This window comes from Apis mellifera, linkage group LG14 (genome assembly GCF_003254395.2).
Source record: "Apis mellifera strain DH4 linkage group LG14, Amel_HAv3.1, whole genome shotgun sequence".
NCBI lineage: Eukaryota > Metazoa > Arthropoda > Insecta > Hymenoptera > Apidae > Apis > Apis mellifera.
In genome coordinates this window covers 10,502,345-10,522,871 of record NC_037651.1, presented here as the reverse complement: position 1 = coordinate 10,522,871, position 20,527 = coordinate 10,502,345, and the positions used below count along the sequence as shown (strand labels likewise).

Here is a 20,527-nt window from a genome sequence, read left to right as displayed (position 1 = left end):
CTCGTTAAAAAAGTCTCCCGTATCATCCGTGAGTGATGAATATCCGTTTCCATTATTATTCAATTCCTTTTTTGGAATCGAGTCGAAGAAAAAGAAGCGTCGAAAGAATAGGACGAAGAGAGCGTCGAGAATAGGAACGTTGAACGTTGAATTAAACACGTGCACGTGTATCATTCGCGACGCATCTAACGAGATACGATCGCGCGTTGGATAAACGTCGATTCTTGAACGAATCGAAGATACGATTCGTAAGAGTAAAAATCCTCGATCCATCTCCAATAAATTATATTGATCGAATCGAGACGATCGATTTGACGTATCGTATGTATTTTCACGTGCGTAGATAGATAGATAGGTGCACGAAATCGATCGATGCGCGATGAAAAGATCGATGAAAAATTGTACGTGTCTCGTATAATAATTGAAAAAATGGTTTCTTTTTTAAATGAAATTTCTTTAGTCGAAAGAGAATCGGTCGGACAAAAGATACTTCTCGCTCGTGTTTAACTTTGACCTGAGATAAAGATTAAAAATATTGATATCAACGAGCATTTACTTGCTTCTTTGTAAAAGGAGAAAGAAGTAGAAACAAAAGGAAAAAAAAGATAGCGTGGTATTATACGTGGTACGGATTTATACAAATTTCTTAATTGTTCGAATTACACGTGACGTTATGTAATTGTATTTTTCCTTTCCACGAATTTTTTCTTCTCTCTTTTTTTTTTCTTTTTTTTTTTTTTACACGAAGAAAGAAATTTTTTTTTTTTTTATTTATAATCGGTAAACGAAATGAAACAAGCCACGAGCAGCAATAATAATCGTTTTTTACGGCCCAAAAGTTTATCGTGGTAAGTGGTATAACCATGAATCTTGCACGAGCAATGATGATTAGAGAGGAAAAAAAAAAAAGAAAAGAAAGTTTAATAATGTTCGTGTCATCGTTATAAATGTCGAAAATAATTAAAATATCTATATATATACTATATATTATATATATGTATACTTTTAAGAACAAGAAAAAGAATATTTGAAGAAAGAGTAAATCGAGTATATCTTTCGTCGAAAAAAATCATTTATTTCAGCGAATAAATATTCTATGAATACTCTCTACCTAGGAAGTACACGTTATATATATATGTATATATATATAAGTATGCAGTATTCGCCGCTCTTGTTTTCTCGATACTGAGAGTATACAATTCCATTAATTTTTAATTCTAGGTACACATCGACAAACAAACGAAAATCGAAGAGAAGAGAAGAAGAAAAAAAAAAAAAAAAGAAAAGAAAGAAAGGGTAAAAAACGACGGGCTTAAGGGGAAAAAAAAATAACGAAGTGAAATAAGGAAACGATGAGATGGATGGAGGCGTGTAAAGCCGAAGGGAAAATAGGGAGGAGAGGGATAGATAGATGAGAAAAAGAAAAGGAGAGAGAAGGGAGGGGAGGGAAGGTAGAAAGGGAAACGAGCGAATGGATTTTTTGAAAAAAAAATTATTGAATTAGGTTAGGAATCCTTTTTTTTTTTTTTTTTTTTTTTTTTTTCTCGTATATTATTACTATATTTTCGTGAATTTGAAACATCGATATCACGTGATGAGAAGAAACGAATAATTTCGAAACGTCCGTAACATTTCTAAAACACTACTCTTACATCGAAGGGAAGATAAATTACGGAAACGAGGCGCCCGTTTCTGTCATTTATCCCCTGTCTCGCACGAGAATCGTAGAAAAATTCCAAAAATTCTCCGGGTATTTAGAAAAACGAGCCCGGAGACCCCCATTGTTCCGAACATGCACCGAGACGTTTCTCGGTTGGCGCACTTTTCGAGCTAAGCATATCTAGATATCGCAACGATACTACCATACTTTACCAAATCGTGTGAAGAAAAAAAAAAAAGAAAGAAAGAAAGAAACGTAGCTAGAAAACGCATCTCAATCTAATTTTCCCGAAAAAAATACACTTTCATCGAAGATTAAAGATCGAACGTTAGCCACATATACACATATACGCAAATATCTACGCAAATAATAATTATCACTGATCTGCGATTTGGATCCAACAGCGATCCAACTACAGCGCGAATAAAAAATATTCTCTCTCTCGTTTTATTCCCAAAACATATATATGCACTCGTTTCATTTTTTTTTTTTTTTTCGAATTCGATTAACCCAGACGTTGTTACAATTTCGCATCTATACATAGTATACATAGTATATCGAGTGGATCGTTATTAATCACGTTAGAAAAAAGAACATGCATTCGTAAGCATATACAAGCAACGTTTCTTCGTTAGAAGAATCGTAAAAGAAGGGGAAGTGGAGAAGAATGATGAATAGTGACGATAATGACGATGATGATAATGATGACGACGACGATGGCGATTATGATGATGATGATGATGATGATGATGATGACGATGATGATGATGATGATGATGATGATAACGATGATGATGATGATGATGATGATGATGACGATGATGACGATGATGATGATGATGACGATGACGATGACGATGAAATGACAGAGAATGCGGAAAGTGAGGAATCGAAGAGAGAATTTGAAGAGAAACGGCAAAGAACGATCTAGATATATGATATATTTACACGACTCGTATGCACGCATTCACATGACTCGCTAAAAGGAAAGAAACGGGAACGGATGGATATACGTGAGAGGAAGGAAGAAAGAGGAGTATCCAAGTATGCGTTATAAAAAAGAAGAAAAGAGGAGAGAAAATTTGCATTTACTTATATCGCTATGCTATATTCGAAGAGAAAACATTTCTCGTATACGTATTGTATTTATTTGTTTGTAAAAAGCAGATAGACGAAGAAGAAGAAGAAGAAGAAAGATGTAGAGGAAAGATAGAGATGAGAGAGAGAGAGAGAGAAAGAGAAGAAAGAGAAAAAAAAAGAAAATGATTCGCTGTACACAGAGATCTTTCGGCCAACACGTTTTCACCGATCAACGACGACTACCGGAAACGAATCGTTCCATCTTCGTATCCTCGCTTTTTGGAAAGGCAACGATGTGCAAGGAAACATTGCGATAAGATGCTTTCGTTTTGCGTGATTCGTAAAAGTTCTACAAGTCGGATAAAAATCGGACCATCATGAAAAGTAGCAAACTCGGTGATTTAAATGCGATAAGCTCCCGTATAAAAAATAATTCTTTCGCGGTCGTTTTCCTTAGATCAGGTGTAAACGCATCGACACCTTAATAATAATACCGTGACTCTAGGAACTATTTGCCTTGCCATTAATCTTAAACGACTATAAATGTGCCCGTTTCGATTCAACATATCGATATCGTATGTATCGAGAAGAAAGAAAAACGGACTTTTTTCATTTATTATGATCTTTCCGATCAATGCTGTATCCGCATTCGTTGAGTATGTTGATCTCGTGATTATTCCCCGTTCATTCATTCTTTACAAAGGGATTTTTTTCGGTATATAATAAACCACCCCGAACAAGGCACTTTCAGTCTATGAAATGAGAATTCGTCGAAGAACAGAGACAACGACGACGACGACGATGATGACGGGGATGGTGACGCGACGATAATCACCACCGTTCATTGTCCATGGAAATTGGATAAGTTTTAGAGGGGGGGATGGAGAGGGAGGGGGAGGGAAGGAAAAGGAAACGGTGAAACGAAATCGAGAGGGAGGGAAAGTAAAGGAAGAAGAAGAAGGAAAGGGAAGGAACGATGAGGAGTAAAAATAGCATCGACAATTTTAGTAGATCCTAAAAGAGCCTTGACATTTTCTTCGCCGTCGTTGCTCTTCTCTCGAGCTATAAAGGTAGACTATGAGCATCCACATCTCTCGACGACCATGCCTGGTAATCGCGAAAACACGATTTGATACTCGTTATCGAAGTACAACATCGTGATCTCGGAGAGTTTTCTCGGGGCGCAACATGGACCAGAGTTGTTGGGCGGCTCCGCCAGGCTGACGATGTGAGTGTTTGGATATGCCGGTAGAAAGGCCATCGGACAATCGCCCGAACAATAATTGGCATCGTACCTAAAGGACACAAAAATCGTAATCCATTATCATCCGTATGCGTGATAATTATATGCGATATGTGATGAAAAAAGAGAGAAAAGAAAAGAGAGAAAGAGAAAAAATACAAACGCGGATATTCTTACTTTTACGCTTTTATTTATACGCAACAGATATACTCGTTTGACTCGGGAAACGATATATGATATCGAAGATGATTTTATATATATATATATGTATATCCATTTTTATACGAAAAACGATACTCACTTCTTGGGCGCGATTATCCAATCCCAGCCAAATTTCTCAAAATCGACGGTGAGCTTGTATCGGCAACATCTGGTCTCTTGGCTGGCTTCGTCGCAATTAAGTCCTACGTTTCTCTTGATCCTCGCCCCTCTTCTAGAGTCGAGTTCTTGCGTCTGTACTTCGAGGTATGGCGCGTACTCGGCTTCGGGATTAGTCTCGACTAATTTCGAATTTCTGCGATGATTACCACTACCACCACCACCACCACCACCACCACTACCACTACCACCACCACCGCCACCACTACTACCACCACCACCACTACCACCACCTCCGGGACCGGAGATCTTGAGCGCTACTCCGAGATTGTCCCGTGGATGTTTGAACCATTCGGCGACCATTCTCCTCAATTCGATCGTTACCCAATTGCCTCTGGAGCCGATCGGTCGAGGATGTTTAGTGGTCAACGGTGGGCCCAACGATGGGCCTCCCGTCTCGGTGGTGCCGCGTACGATCCTTTGCAACGTGATCGTCACGGGCCCGCCACCCTCCTCCTCGCTCTCCATCGACCGTTCCAAATCTCCTCCGAGCTCGTCCAGCTCTTCCGAGACGTCCTCTTCCTTCGTTCCCCATATCCACAACGATAATTCCGCTCTCGTCACGCGATGCTGGACCACCTTGTCCGAGAATTTGAAATAGAGAACGTCGAGGCTGCCTTTCGAGTGCCGTAGCCTCTGATCTGGAAATGAAGAAAAAGATGGAAAAGAAAAAAAAAAAAAAAGAAAAAAAAGAAACGAGCGATGAGAAGACGATTGCGATGAAATGAAAAGAGAGAGAGAGGCGGGAGGGGGGGATGATTAAAACGAAGGGAAAAAAAGAAGACGAAGAAGAAGAAGAAGAAGAAGAAGAAGGAGAAAAAAGAAACGGACGATGGCGTTATAGCCATTGTGTTAACCGGCTAAAGTAAGTGGGTAGGGGATTCGCGTTTCTTTTGCCGTCGACGACCAATCGAGTGGTTGCTGGTTCGATATTTAACCGGAGAGCGAGGTTCGAACTGCTAGCAGCCTTTCAGGCGACCTCCATCGCATCGTCGTCGTCGTCGTCGTCGTCGTCGTCGTCGTCGTCGTGGCGATCGACCACGTTCGGCAAAGAAGACAGAAACAAGGGAGACGGAAAAAAGGCGAAACGAGTGTCTCGACTCTATTCAGGCCATCGCTCGCTTCGCGTGCGTACGTGCGTGCGTCCGTGCGTGCATGCGTTCGTGCGTACGTGCGTGCGTGCTTGCGTGCTCGCGTGTGCGTGTGACCGCTTCCATGAAGGGTAAAGCTGGCTCAAATCGTACCGTTACACGGACTACGATGTTTTCCCTTGGTGGTCGATCAATCGGCGATTTCTTTTCGTTTCCGTATCGACCACGTATCAGCTGCGCGCCGCGGTCACGAGTTCGTCCTGCCTTCTAAACCGGCCTCCCTTCGTACCCGGTATTCCAATCGTCATCCCATCACCGTTCCTCTCTCTCTCTCTATACGGTATTCCGTGAAACCGCTTTTCTCTTCCCTCGCCCTCTTTTCTTCCTTCTCTCGCTCGTTAAGAAATTTCGCCGAACGAAATTCACGTTCGGATTCGTTCTCGCAAAAGCGAAAAGGGAAAAGGACGAAAGGGACGAAAAGCAGGTAGAGATAGATCGATAGGTCGGCGGGGAGAGGAATAAATTATTTTTAGCGGCGTTAGATGCGTTTCGCGATCGTTTATTTCGAATTCGAGCAGCTTCGATATCGTTATCGACGTTGTCGCTCTTCTCTCGTATTCCGCGTACTACACGTTTGATTTCCGGCGGCGACGTTTCGAGATAATTATTTATCGGGAGAACTCTTCCCTCCTCCTCCTCTCCCTCCCTCCTCCTCCCAACCTCCCCTCCCTCCCTCCCTCCCTCGCGAATTTGAATTTCCGATTTCTCTCGTTCCTCCAACGCCCAGCGTCACATCGTCATGGAAACGAGCAATTAGCAGTGGGAGCATTCCGCGTCTACCCGAATCCCTCTTTAAATCGATTTCCACGCCGGTTAATTGCGAACCGACCGAACCACGGAATGACGCGTCCGTCCGTCCGTCCGTCCATCCGTACGTCCGTACGTCCGTCCGTCCCGTCGCGTTCGTCTCCTCCGTTTTTCATTCCCGGCATCTCTCCCCATTCGTCACGGGGTCACGTCCTTCCTTCTCCACCGAAAAATTTCGATCGCGTTCGCGTTTCCTCTTCTTTTTCCGTATCTATCTTCTGTTTTCACGTACACGCGTTCTCTCTCTCTCTTTCTCGCTCTCACGCGCGCACACTCTCTCTTCCTTCCTCTCCTTTCCTTTCGTTAATTTAGGAGTTGTCCTTCTCTTTGTGTTTGCAGGTCAGACGTAGGAATGAGTCATGCTCCCGTGCCGAAAGGCGTGGATGGAAAGAGCGACGACGAGACGGAAAGATGGCAATTTTATTTTCGTCTAGACGCGGCTACCGCCCGTCTGGCACGAAATCTTTTAAAAGCACGTCCAACCAAGTAAGGGAGAGAGAGAGAGAGAGAGAGAGGATCGCCGTCGAATTCGAATTTGATGCAACACGCGCGAAAATAACGCGGGGATATATCCGATCGAAATATATTGGGATATTATATCGTCGGATCGATAATCGGTTTAAAAAAAAATAATAGCGAGATTTCGTTATATTTGGAAGCGAGCGATTAGAGACGCGCAAATAAATGCAGGAGCGCGAGCGAGAGAGAGAGAGAAAGAGGATAGGGAGAAGGAGGAAGAGGCGAGGAGGCTAGACGCGAAGGAGAGAAGAAGAGAAGAAAAAGTGATCAGCGCAGCGTAGAACGGGGAGACAATAAAGCTAAAACATTAAGTACAACACACACCGTGCTTCGGCGCTTCGGAGATAAATATAGTTTTAGCGAACAGAGGTCAGTCGCATTGCAAGACCGCACTGTAGAATCGTTTTCTAGTTAAAGTTGTTACGCTTGTCGATATCACGTTCTCGAATCATGGTGCATCACGCGTATTCCGGAATACCGAGAGAAAGCTACTTGGATGATGGACGGAGAGAGAGAGAGAGAGAGAGAGAGATGTTTCGTTCGAGCGAGAATACTTTTTGGTGTTTTCTTTCTTTTTCTTTTCTTTCCTTTCCTTTTTTTTCCTTTTTTTTTTACTTTCTACGGCGAACGTAACGAACGAAACGAAACTCGATATCGAATCGCGATATCGATATCGATTGCGAAAAAAATTGACAAGGATAAAAGAAGAGGAAGAAAAAGAAGAAGAAGGAGGAAAACAGGGACGAATTTCGTTCTCTTTAGTAGAGATAATCTCGTTATATAAAAAGTGTTGTATTTGGGCGAAGGAAGAACGGAAGGAAGAGCGGATCGAAGGAAGGAAAGGGGAGAAAGCGAGAAAGGAGTGTCGTCGAGTGTTGGAATCGAGTGGAAATGATGGAAAACAACAACCACGATGATAGGACGGTGTCGTGGCCCTGCCTATAAATAAATGAAGAAATAATTGATACGAGACTCGGTCTTTCGCCTCTCGTCGTCCCGTATCCTCATCCTCGAGACGAGATGCACTTTTCGCCGCTATCGTTTTCCACTTCTTTCGTTTCATTCCTCGCAAATACCCGCGTATCGCTCGCGCGACCGTGGTCGATCATGTGTAAAAATATCGCGCGACATTTCTCCGCGCATCTTCGATCCTTCCCCCCCCCCCCCCCGATCTTCGATATTTGGATTATTGTAAGGAGGTAACTTCATCGATCCCCGATTTCTTTCTTCTTGTCGTTTCCCGATCGCGATCACTTCACATCTTAAGATAAAGAGAAAATCTTTTCGATTTTCGGAAAAGAAGGAGCGGGGGGAGGGAGGGAAAGAAGAGAAGAGGAGAAAAAGATCGATAAGAGGAATTTGCAGGGAAATGGAATTGGCCCAAGAATAATCGATTGGACGACGAATCGTATATGCGATAAAGCGAAACGATTCGAGGATAGTAAGAGAGAGTAAGAGTAGAAAAGATTCGGTAAAATTCGCCGGTTATACAGCCAACTCCCATAAACGGGATAGAACTTTGCGCGAGTATATAGAAATGTATATCTACACACTTACGCGATAGGTCGTTGAACCTCGAAATTAATGCGCCGCTGGTGTATCCATTTCGTTCCATTCCATTTCTATTTCGTTCCCGTATCTTTGTCCAAGCTTATGCCCCATATCCCCCTCTCCCCTCCCTCTCCCTCCATCCCCTCCTCTCCCAATTTCTTCTTCTCTCGCTCCCATCATCGAAATTCGCTCGATAACACATACACGGTACACGTCTCTCTGTCTTTTACCTTTACGGCTAATATTTCCACCGATATTAAATTCGTATTAGATTTCGATCGATGATAAGCGATTTCGCTTATCGCGTATACGAGGAGTAAGGAGAGGGAGAGAGAGAGAGAGAGAGAGAGAGAGAGAGAGAGAGAGAGAGGGAGGGGAATAGGCGTATATGTACGTGTATGTACCTCGAAAGCTGCCTAGAGGTTTTATCTGGGAATAGTTATCGCGTTTCCGCTACTCGTCCAACGAAACCGTGTTTTCCGCGTCGAAAGTTGGAATCGTCGGGGTATCGGGAGGGGTTGCCGCGTTCACGGCAAAACCGGATGTAAAAATTGCCGCCCTCGAGTAATTTACATCGCGTGTCGAAACCAGCCTGCAATAGAAAATGCACTTCGACATTATAACACGGCGTAACTCGATAAAATTCGCATTTGGGTCACGCGTTCCTCCCTCCTTCTCTCCCTCCCCCCTCCCCTTCCCCCGTCAACGTACACGCTCCTTCGCTCCTTCGTCCTTTTCCTTTTCCTTTTTTTCTTCTTCTCTCTCTCTCTCTCTCTTTATCCTTTTTGCTTCTTTTATTTTTTTCGTCTCTCGTAAATAAAAGAGCCCGAACCTAGCCACCGGTTACGAACCTTTGCTTTATCGCGTATCGCGTGCATTCGAAATCAAACGTGTTGTTCGTCTTGAAACGGAAAGTTGAAAAACAAGAGGAGAAAGAAATAACGGAGTTAGATAAAATAGCCGAATGAATAAGAAGGAAGAGGGAAAGAGAAGGACGCGTGTATCGCGATTCATTCGTTACGGAATATAAATAAATATGCCTCGTTCGTGTATGTAAACGCGAAGATAGAAATAACTTTTAATCAATGGTGGAAAAGAAGAGAGAATTGTTATTGTTATTGTTTTTGTTGTTGTTGTCGTTAGTTTATCGAAACGTTTCGATATCGAAGAAGAAAGAAATTTAACAGTTAAACGTTAAACGATGAAACGAGAATTTGCGTAGAGGTAGAGCCCGGTAATTCGACGCTGATCGATATTGATCTAATATATATTATGATACTGTACAGTTGACGATAATATACTCATCGAATTGTTATATAACTGTAATAGTTTTTAAACACACACTCGTCGCGTTGCAACGTTGCGCCGAGATTCGTGCTGTTAATATCTTCGCGAGAGTTAGGAACACGACAAACTGGTTTTGTAGATCGACGTTATAGCTCGCGGGGCTGGAACGATCGATCAATATCGAACGTATCTATCCGCGCACCGATCAAATTAGATCTTGCGCGATAATCTTCAACGATCGTCTCACCTTCGTTTTCCTCCTCCCCTCTTCATTTCCACTTAATCCTCCATTTTTCACCCTCGCATACTTGACTCGATCGTCCATTTTTTTTTTCTTCCTTTTCTTTGTGTTTTTGTTTCTGTTTTCTGCTCGTTTTTTTTTATTATTCCAATAATTTTCGCGAAAATTCATCTTTCTCCGATTTTCTCTCATTCGAGAATCGATCCACGACGATCGAATAACAATTTTTCGTCATCTGATTTAATCGAATAAATATTTATTACGCGGATTCAAATTAAAGACGAATTAAACGACTTTGGTAAAAATTGGGAAAAAGAAACGAAGAATTTCGACCCATCTTCCTTCCCTCCCCCTCCCCTCCCCTCCTCCCCCCGAAATGTTTGGGCGTAACGCGTAGAAAAGATGGATCGAACGGACGGCATGCGAACAATTTGCCCCAGTATTCTCTGATCTCCCGCTTTTCGAAACATTTCACTCGTGGAACGAAAGAAACCGTAACGAATTGAGAGTCACTGATGGAATGGCGCCTGTCTGCGAGTATGCTGACCGCAGTGCTACTATCTACGCTATCATTATCCAACGGTTTAATATATCCATTTCAGATTTATTAATTTCACCAAGACTGATGCGTGTGTATAAGTAAAGTAGATACGTATCTACCACACACGGTAGTATATCGCGTCAAAAATATAACGAGATACCGATCCAATTATATCGCGCGTATATGCGTGATACGATAGAGAGAGAGAGAGAGAGAGAGGAAAGAACGAAACGAGACGCTTTCTCTCTCTGTCCTCCTCCCGCAAGCGGCGCGAACGATCGATAATTAAATTCATTTATTGTTATCTATTATCGTTTCGTCAACGTTATTTAAATCGATATACGAAAAAAACGATGGTGAAAGATTGAAAAGAGGAAGGAGAACGAGTTGGCGAAACGAGAGACGAGACGAGATGAGAGGAGAGGAGAAAAAGGCGGAGGCGATTCGCGCTACATAGAAGAGACGACGACGACAACGACGACGACGATGACGACGTCGTGTCTCCGATTAGGAAAGAAACACGCGATAGGAGAGACGGGGTGTCCGAAAATACGAGAGTTCTAACAGCGGCCTGTCACTTTCAGAGACAGCCTTAACGCGATAATAAGCGATGGGCCTGACCTAGGCTGTGCAGCGACCGTGACCTTCGTAGCGGATCGAGGCCGGTTCGTCGTTCGTGTCTACTTACTTACTTGGAATTCGCGCAGCCAACGTTTCGTGCATCGCATCGATCGCTGGACCCATTCTCTTCTTCTTCGATTCCACGCGAATCCCTTCCAATCCCTCTTTCTTTACGCGATCGAATTATCGATCGATATTTTAACTTGGTTTTTTCCGTTCCCACGATTTCGATCAATGACAATCCTCCGATAATACATTTTCCAAAGAATAATCGAACGGGATTCTTCCGTATGGGATGGTCGCTCGAGAAAATCGAGAAAAAAATATCGCGGTCGTCGTTGTTGCAAATTTGAAATCGCATCGCGTCAGCAGCAAATCGTGTTTTGCACGATTTTACGGCAAACGTTAACGAATTCTTATCGGGAATGGAAGATTTTCGAATGTAAATGCGAGCGCAGCAACTATGTACGTAGAATCCAACTATGAATTTCCGGTTCTAATTTATCTTACATCATCTGTTCGTTACGTTTCTTCGATAACGTACACCAACACCACCAACTTAGCCAAGCTCGTCCGCCCGAAACACCGTATCGAACGTATTTCCCTCCCGGTTTAGGTTTCAATCGAAACGTTGAAACGGATGGGATACGAAAAAATAAGGGATACATAGTCGATCGCATCGAATCGCAGCAGCAGCAGCAGGAGCAATCGACCGACTGTTGCCGCGTCGAGTGACAAAGATCGATCGATCTTCTTTCGAGGTCGGGGAGCAAAAAATTCGATGGTCGTTTCGTCCGAAGGCGAAGAAGAAGAAGAAGAAGAGGAAGAAGAAGAGAAAGAAGAGGAAGAAGAAGAAGAAGAGACGGTGCTAGGTAGGTGGTCAAGGAAAAAGAAGAGAGGAAAAATACGAAGAGAGTAGGTGAAAGGAATTCGAGAAAAGGGACGAGCCGGCTGTGGGAAGATGTGGGCAAAAGAAAAATAAGGAGACGAAACGGTGGAAAAAAGATCGCGAATCAACGGTCAAAGAAAGGGGAATTGGGTGTATATACGGGAGGAATGCCGACATTCGCGAGAGGCGCAAAAAAAAAAAGGAGGGAGGGAGAGGGTGGGGAGGAGGGGGAGAAATCGAAGGGAAAAAAAAGGAAAAAAGAATCGAACGAAGAGAAAGAGATAAAGGACGGTACATCGTGTGGGTGTGGACACGCATGCTCGTATGTAGTTTGGGGAGAAGAGAGGGGAGAGAGCGAAGAGAAGCGGAAAGGAAAAGAGGAGAGTGCGGTGGAAGGAGGGAGGGGGGGAGAGAGGTGGCCGTTTCGAGAGAAATACAGAGAAATATGGAAAAAGTAAGAGATGGAGAAAGAAAGAAAGACGAAAAATTTGTACGAGCGAGTGGTCGAATATTTTTGGACCGTTGGAAAAAAAAAAGCGATATATGTGTACGCGACCTAAAGTGATAACCCTTTGCGAATTACGGTTCGGGATCGGGATCGGGATCGGCATTAGCATTGGCATCCTCCGCTATATCTCATCTCTCTTTCTCTCTCTCTCGTTCCAATCGTTTCTAAACTTTCGCTAAATTTCTTCTTTTCTTCTCTAGTTTTTGCTCTCCTCGATAAAACAGAGAGACGCCTTCACGAGATGAATCACGCGCGCTTCGCAACATCTAGTACCACGTGCTACGGATATTATACGGAGATTCGGTCTCGACGTTCGTATCGATCATTAGTTGTAGTCATTCTTACTTACTTAGTCTCGAAATCGTCTCTCTACTAATCTTCACGACACGAAACCGTATTATTATTGATGTACGTGTAACGTGTGATTTTTAAACCGCTCGATCGTTTTTCGCGTTTTTTAATATTCGTAACGGTTATGAAGTGATATTTACGTGATCCTGGTGGTAAAAGAATTAAATCTTGCAAAAAAAAAAAAAAGAAAACCTATTGGTAAATGCAAAATGTCACACAGAATATGGAGAAGGAACGAGTTAATAAAGGAGTGGGCTTATTTTTACAATTATCCGGGCAAAAATTTGATCGTATAACAGCACTCGATTCTTGCCGACAAAGAATCGCTAACAGGTCATTTCTCTTGATCGTCTACTGACAATGGCCCTATAATTATACGGTAATGCAATAACAACTCGCTTAAAAGTTCTCGCAAGCACCTGTAATCACAAGATACCAGACGGCTAAGAACGTGGTCGAAGATAGCCTGTCGTGTTTCATGCGAATCCTGTCAACCAACGATCGTAGATAAATTGGCCATTAAATTTAAGATCGTTCGAAAATAATCGGCTTCGTGCGGTTCTCGATCGAAATTTTTGCTTCTTGAAAGAGGAAGACCCTGATCCCTCTCGGATACGTGGCGGGGGGGAGGAGGGGAAGAAGGGATGCGTGTATACATGTGAGAAAAAACAATCCTAAACACAGGTTACAGCTTTAACGTGATTATTACGTGGTATTCGTTGAAAAGAGTAAAGAGTATCTTTGCCTCGAGGATGCTATACTTTTCCATCCATCTTCTCTTCTGCGCCTTGCAACTTTGTTTTCGTATAACGTACACGTACGTATATCTAACACGAGCAAAGTTTTTATTCGAAAAATCCAATTAAATCGAATCGAATCGAAACGAGGCAAATTATAACGGCCAAACAAAATTAACAGACGATTGCATGGAATTAAACGGATCGATCGCAATGCGTTGCCGCGAACGAGCGATCAGCGGTCTTTCGGCCAATTTTGCCGTTGCTATAATTTACTGGAAAAGTAAAGTTGGACGCGATCGACCGAGCACGATCAAATTTCGAATCTAATTCTTATTCCTTCTCCGGTTTCTTCTTCTCGCGTTCGCGAGAAAGTGGGACGAGCGAGAAAAATCTAAATTTTTCCCGCATTTCGTATCGTAGAAAATTAAATCGTACGATACGGATCGAATCCGTATCGTGCAATGTTGTTAAACAAGACGGGTATGAAGGGAGTTAATCTCGTTACTCGAATTTTTCTCGTCGTTCGTTATTCGTAATTTCGTTATTGAGGTAAAGTTACGGGCAAGTTACGATCTTTATCCGGATAAATTCGATCAAACAAGATATTCGCAAGTAGGCGCGGCAATTTAAACTACAATGTTACGAATTATATATAATAGTGGATAAACAAAAACGAACGAATTGAAAAGGTTAATTTAATTAATATTGCAAGGAAAAATACGGCAGCTGCAACATGCGATGCGTGTGATTGATTAGAATTGCGAATTGATAACTAAAATAACAACTTTATATCGAAATGGAAACGATATTTTCTTTATTTTCTTTTTTCTTTTTCTTCTTCTAACATATCGATAATTAATATCGATATATTATCCCCGTAAATCATTCTCGATTATCTTCGAACGAAATAACGAAAAAAAGGCTACACGTGCGTGAAACGATGCGAGAAAAATTTAATGAAATTTGTATTTTTTTTTTCTTTTTTTATACTCTCCTCTCTCTCCTCTCCCCCCTCCCCCCTCATTTGGACTCATGCAGCGCATCGTAATCGGATAAGAAAGAAAAGATTTCAGGGTTGGAAGGATCGAGAAAGGAAAGATTTTTTTGAAGAAACTTACGAGGTTGCGCCAGGGCGAAGACGCTCTCCGTTTTGGCAGCATACTCGTCGATCTCCTCGTGATGCGAGATACCGGGCTCGAGAGGTTGAGGTTGATCAGCTTGCATCCCGTACATATCCATCAATTTGGAAATCGGCGGGATTCTTGGCAGGGCTCTACCCGTCATGTTTGGAGCTTGTTTCAAGCCCAACTTGTTCAAAATTTGTTCCTTGATGGCTTTGAGGCTGAGAGCTCTGATCTCCTCGTGCATTCTACAAGCGTTACAGGTGTTACCAGCATTGGCCAGATATCTAACACGAACCCTCTCGATGCCAGGAACGTCGAAGGCACCGAAGAGAACTAGCAAGACTAGTAACACCACCCCCCTGACCATTTTGCTCAAGGTCGCTCTTAGCCGGATTAGTTACAATCGGTTTCCCTCGCAAACCGAGCGATCAAACATTCCACCTCATCGCTGTACTTTGACGATTTTTCTCCTAATTTTTCCCCACGCTTCCAAAGGGCTGTTAGCCCTTTACTCCTCCCTCCCTCCTTCCTTTTTTATCTCGCGCGAAAAATTAAAAATTCGTATATTTTGTCCCTTTTTCTCGCCTCTTTCTCCTCCTCCTTCTCCTCCTCCTCCTCCTCCTCCACCTCCTCTTCTTCTCCTTCCTCTTCTTCTTCTTCTTCTTCTTCGTCTTCTTCCTCCTCCTCCACCGCGGCCTCCGCCTCTTCCTCCCCCGCCTCCCCCTCCCCCTCCGCCTCCTCCACCCCCACCTCCACCTCCTCCACTTCCTCCTTCTTCTCGTCGTCGTTGTTGTTGTCCTCCTCCCCTTCCTCCTTCTTCTCTGCTTCTTCCTCCTCCTCTTCCTCCTCCTCTTGCAACGTTGCTGCCAATGCCACCACTACAACCGTCACCACCGTCACCGCCGCCGCCGCCGCTACTACTTTCTGTCCCTGCTTCTTTTCTTCCTCCTCTTCCTCTTCCTCTTCCTCCTCTTCCTCCTCCTCCTCCTCCTCCTCCTCCTCGCCGCCCTCCTTCGCTCCCTTCTCTTCTTCCTCTTGCTCCAGCTCCTCCTTCTTCGCCGCTATTCGCTTCCGTGAAAAGAACTTCTTCCGTTGTTTATTCGACGATGCTGTTCCTCTCGATTCCGTGGAACGCCGAGATACCACTTTCACCACCAAAAACTTCCTCCGATGGACGATAATACGCGATAGTCGGTTACAGTCATCGCACGATGCATCGTTCGGTGTTAAGTGGAACAGTGGAATCGATCTCGATCGCAAATCCAACGATCTCGCACAATCCAATTTTCTTTCTTTTTTTTTTCCTTTTTCTATCTCCCTTTTTCTATGTCCCTTCGTGTCCCTCTCTCGGCAAAGTGGCAAAAAAATTCGATAGAGAAAGTCGTAGTCGTAGCAGAGCACTTTCCTCTTGTTGTTTCTTGCAATTTTTTTTTCAATATCGTCGGATGAATATTTTACGAAACGAACGTAAAAATACAAACGTGAACGGGACGAATTGTTATCGGTGTTGTTACGATAAGGATAAAAATCTTGGAACGAATAGATCCATGCTTTTCGTCCAATTGTTTTTCTTTGTCAGGGAACACTAAAAAATATTATTTAAAGAGCATAATGGTTAATAAACACTAGAAGCACCAAGACATGTTGGAAAAAGCACATTACACTCGAGGTCGATGTTCACTGGACACGTACAATCGGATTTCTTCCGTATCCTTTTTGGAACGGAACGATCCGGTGAACCCTCGTGACCTCTGGTTCACGCGCGAACTTTAATCTAGACATGTGCGCGCCAGCAACACACCGTTTACCGATATACCGTGCATCTTTTTAAACGTATCTTGGGAGTCATGTCACCAATAATAAATCAAAGCCGTTGTGATTTTCCTTCGTTCCACTTTTTTCTCTCTCTCTCTCTCTTTCTCTCTTTCTCTCTTTCTCTCCCTCTCTCACTCTCTCTCTCTCTTTCTCTCTCTCTCTCTCTCTCTCTCTCTCTCTCGCTTATCCCAGGTATATTGTCGTTATTAATTCGCGAATTTTTTTTCTTTCCCCCCCCCTTCGATTCTCCTTTCGAAAATTCAAATGTTCGAAATGTTCGATTCGATTTGAAACGATTTGATCGATTTTACGGTTTGATCTTCTGGATGAATGGGGGGGAAAAAATTGATCGCTAGAGAAACGATGGAAACGAGTGAAGAAATCCGGAAGGAAAAGATCGTGACGTCCGTGAAGAAGGAGAACGGTACGGAGAAGAGAAGAAGCGAACTCGCGTGGCAGTGGCAGGCCAGCTGGCAAAGCGTGTTGTTTCGCGCCGTGCCGATAAAACTCGATGAATCCTAAGAGCTTGCTAGCTTGTCAAGCACTGAGTCAGGAGACGCGCGTTCTCATCGCATATATGTCGACACGGAGACCACCTCCTCTCTTCTTCTTCTACTTCTTCTTCTTCTTCTTCTTCTTCTTCTCCTCCTCCTCTTTCTCCTCCTCCTCCTTCTCCTCCTCCTCCTCCTTCTTCTTCTCCTCCACCTCCTCCTACTCCTACTCTCCTCTTTCTCCTTCTCCTTTTCCCTCTACCTTTACTCTCTCTCACTCGCTCTCTCTTTTCTTCTCGTGCACGTAGACCGCCTTTTCTCTTCCGTAGTATCTTACGTATTCGTATGTAAAGGCCGATCGTGCACCCGCTACCATAGACTAACCCCCACCTTCTCTTTCTCTTTCTCCTCCACCACCTCCATTGCCGCCACCGCTGCCACCACCGCCGCTTCTGCTACCACCACCTCTACCACCGCCACCACCACCACCACCACCACCACCACCATCACCACTACCACTACCGCTACTAGTACCTCCAACACACTGTCTCATCGCCATCACCATTGCCAAGCATTGCATATTATACTATCTCACTACCATCACGACTCTCTTTACCTCTCTACTTACCACTGCCGTCGTCGTCGTCGCTACCGCCACCACCGTCGCCGTTGCCGCTATCGCCGCCACCACCACCACCGCCTCTACTACCACCACCACAACCACCATCGCCACCACCACCACCGCCGTTGCCATCCCTGCCACCACCACCACCACCACCACTAACAACCTCTTCCCTTTCCATACCCGTATTCTCCTCCTGTAACTCCTCGTTCTCTTTGCTACCAGTTTTCGCCTCACCGATGCCCCATTCTCGTAGCCACCTTAACGCATCTCCACCCCAAGCCTTTCGTTCCCCCTTTCGTCATGCGCCCCTTTCCCGTCCTTCCCGACCCTTTAATCAGAGAGGTTCACCTTTCTTCTGTCATCCATCCATTGCCTTTTTCTTCCCCCTTCGTAATATCCTTTAACTTTTATCTTCGTTTTTTTCTTTCCTTTTTTTTTTAAATCTACCCCCCCCCCCTCCACTCTCTTCTCCAATTTTCTTCTTCTCCAATTTCGCCTTCGATTCTGTTCACGAATGCTTTTTGCACATCTCGATCGACGAGTAAGATATTTTATTCGCAGATCTGTCCGTTTCGTAGAATTTTTTTAACATTTGAACGAGTTATATAGGAAAAAAAGGGGGGAAAAAAAAGTTTCGATAAAATTATCTTTGGGCAAAATTTCAAGGCCTTCGAAACTGAACTTCAATCGCGATCCGATGTATTTCAAGAGAGGAAAAGATTACGAGAGGAAAGATTTAATATTTTATTAGGATATCTGCGATGTTTGCACGGCTCATGCTCAAAAAATCGATCGAATTTTTAGATCGGCCAGGCCGACCGTCCGATCGATGGACGGCGGATAAGGAGGGAGAGAGAGAGGGGTCGAGAGAGAGAATAAGAATAAAAGAAGCGAAGTGCGACAGGACACGGGATGGAAGAACAAGGTAGAAGAATGATTTCTTTTCGCGCATTTAAAATCCAAATCGACTTTCAAAACGAGATTCAAATCCTTCGTTGTATCGAAAATCGCTTGCTCGCTACGAAATGCATTACGCGATGCATTGCAAAACAGTGAAATCGACTATTCTCGAACTGTGACGTGTGTCTCTACGTTCGATCACGGAAGACGAGATGCACGGCCCCGATCGGCATATTCGATCGCTGAATCGTCAGATTTCACAGAAAACTTTTCGATCGATCTCGCGAATAATTTTTTTTTTTTTTTTTTACTTTTCTCTTATTATTTCTTTTTTCGAAATATTACGTTAACGGTTAGTTGAAAACCGTGGAAAGATAGAAAACGGAAAGTTGGGAGCAAAGGGGAGGGTAGGGTGGGGAAAATCCATAAAAATCATCGTGTCTTTCACATGTTCCCTATTAGATGAATACCCCACGCATCGCAGTTGTCGTTTGTCATCGTTCGAGGACTGACGACGAGGCGCGAGGGAGGCTTGGTCCAACTGCATCGACAGCAGGTGGCTTGAAAAAATGATCCCTATTTCTTCGCTCTTCTTCATCTTTAATTTTTTTACGAATATTATATTTCTTTCCCCGTCGAGCTTTTTCCTAAAAAAAAAAAAAAAAAAAAAGAAAAAAAAACAATTCGAATACTCGAATACGTATCATCTTCTTTTATCTGTACATTTTTTTCTCTCTTATTACGACTCTTGTTACGCGAAAAAACGTTTGTGATCGATGAATCCCGGTAAGTAAGATAAGAGCGTCGTATTAATCATCGGTATAACATTTGAATCGTTCGCACGAAGAATCTTTTTAAACGGTTTATACGATTGGTTATTCCACGGAATATATAGAATATATATATATATATATGACTATTCCTAGTTATTATAAGTTGGAATATAAGATGAAGAAGTTGTGCATAGTTGGAGAGAGAACCGATACGTTCGTCATCTTTTCGTGTTTGAAACGAGTGTTTGAACAACGACACTATCGGAACGAATATAGAATGTGTTAAAAGACCGTACGAGGAATCTGACCAATTTTCCGTGTACCACCTACACGGTTGGTGGGTGAAAATACTCGTATGATTCATTCGTCTAGACAGGTATAAGTATAGTACGGCAGGGAAAGGGGTTTGGGAAAGAGAGAACGAGAGAGAGAGAGAGAGAGAGAGAGAGGGGTTAGTGCGTGCACCGTAATAAAGGCGTTTCTTCGTCGAAAATGCAGAACGATTTAACGGAAAGCGAGGACCGGCGCGGCACGGCGGACCCGATGATGAATGGAGGGACTCACGCACTACCGGTGCTAGCTAGCCACCGTGATTTATTCCGACACCTCCGGTTATTACGTTTACAGTATTCCAATTATAACCATCTTGTAAGATATTCGAACGGACATTAATGCCGCTTGATGATACTTTGCGAGCGGTGAAAATTAATATATACGGTTACAATTTATCAATCCAAAGCCGATATTCCCCCCGACTGGATATCGGATAGTGGGTTGCACGTGGTGTAAGCGCGTACGTATGTATGTATATCGATATATATCATCGCGTTCAATTTTTCAAGATTGAACGCTTCCACCTTCAATTCGATTTAACCTATTGGAATATACGTAAGTGTGGTGGTCTTGCGATCGAATAACTTGACTCGATTATCGTCGCTACGTTTACCTTTCATCTAGGTTGATCATCGATCGGGTATCGCAAGACAAAGTCGTAAAATCAATCTTTTCTTACGATTTTTTTACGAAAGAAAGCGCGAAGGATTGAATCTTTGAAACGTTGAAATCTTGAAGTTGAATAAGAAGAAAGAAAGAAAAAAAAAAAAAGAAAAGGAGAACACGTGAAATATGTAGTGGTGGTGGTGGTGGATTAAATTCTCGACTTTGTACTTGTGATTTTGATTATTTAAAACGTTTCGAACGTGTTTCGAACGTGTTTTTTTATCGATAAATTC

The 20,527-nt window shown here is 43.2% G+C and overlaps 2 protein-coding genes across 2 annotated transcripts; both read right to left on the bottom strand.

Annotated features, from left to right (window-relative positions):
- Positions 1-1,515: 1,515 nt before the first annotated feature.
- Positions 1,516-15,287, bottom strand: LOC102653748 (growth/differentiation factor 8). The gene is made up of 3 exons (XM_026445002.1): positions 14,686-15,287; positions 4,285-5,002; positions 1,516-4,035 (listed from the first exon to the last, which is right to left on the bottom strand). Exons 1-3 carry the CDS (start codon positions 15,056-15,058, stop codon positions 3,816-3,818), a joined length of 1,311 nt encoding a protein of 436 aa, XP_026300787.1. The 5' UTR covers positions 15,059-15,287; the 3' UTR covers positions 1,516-3,815.
- Positions 15,288-17,376: 2,089 nt separating this feature from the next.
- On the bottom strand, positions 17,377-17,800 carry LOC113219239 (putative glycine-rich cell wall structural protein 1). The gene is made up of 2 exons (XM_026445185.1): positions 17,626-17,800; positions 17,377-17,531 (listed from the first exon to the last, which is right to left on the bottom strand). The coding sequence occupies exons 1-2, from the start codon at positions 17,798-17,800 to the stop codon at positions 17,377-17,379; spliced, it is 330 nt and encodes a 109-aa protein (XP_026300970.1).
- Between the last annotated feature and the right edge of the window lie 2,727 nt (positions 17,801-20,527).

What these genes read in the sequence shown, in the direction of transcription:
- LOC102653748 (XM_026445002.1), bottom strand. Translation starts at nt 15,058, where the DNA reads ATGGTCAGGGGGGTGGTGTTACTAGTCTTGCTAGTTCTCTTCGGTGCC. An exon ending in CTTCGCCCTGGCGCAACCTC is followed by an intron (nt 5,003 to 14,685) that starts GTAAGTTTCTTC and finishes CTTCATTTCCAG; the next exon opens with ATCAGAGGCTACGGCACTCG. An exon ending in TGGATAATCGCGCCCAAGAA is followed by an intron (nt 4,036 to 4,284) that starts GTGAGTATCGTT and finishes TGTGTCCTTTAG; the next exon opens with GTACGATGCCAATTATTGTT.
- LOC113219239 (XM_026445185.1), bottom strand. Translation starts at nt 17,800, where the DNA reads ATGGAAAGGGAAGAGGTTGTTAGTGGTGGTGGTGGTGGTGGTGGCAGG. An exon ending in CGACGACGACGACGGCAGTG is followed by an intron (nt 17,532 to 17,625) that starts GTAAGTAGAGAG and finishes AGTGTGTTGGAG; the next exon opens with GTACTAGTAGCGGTAGTGGT.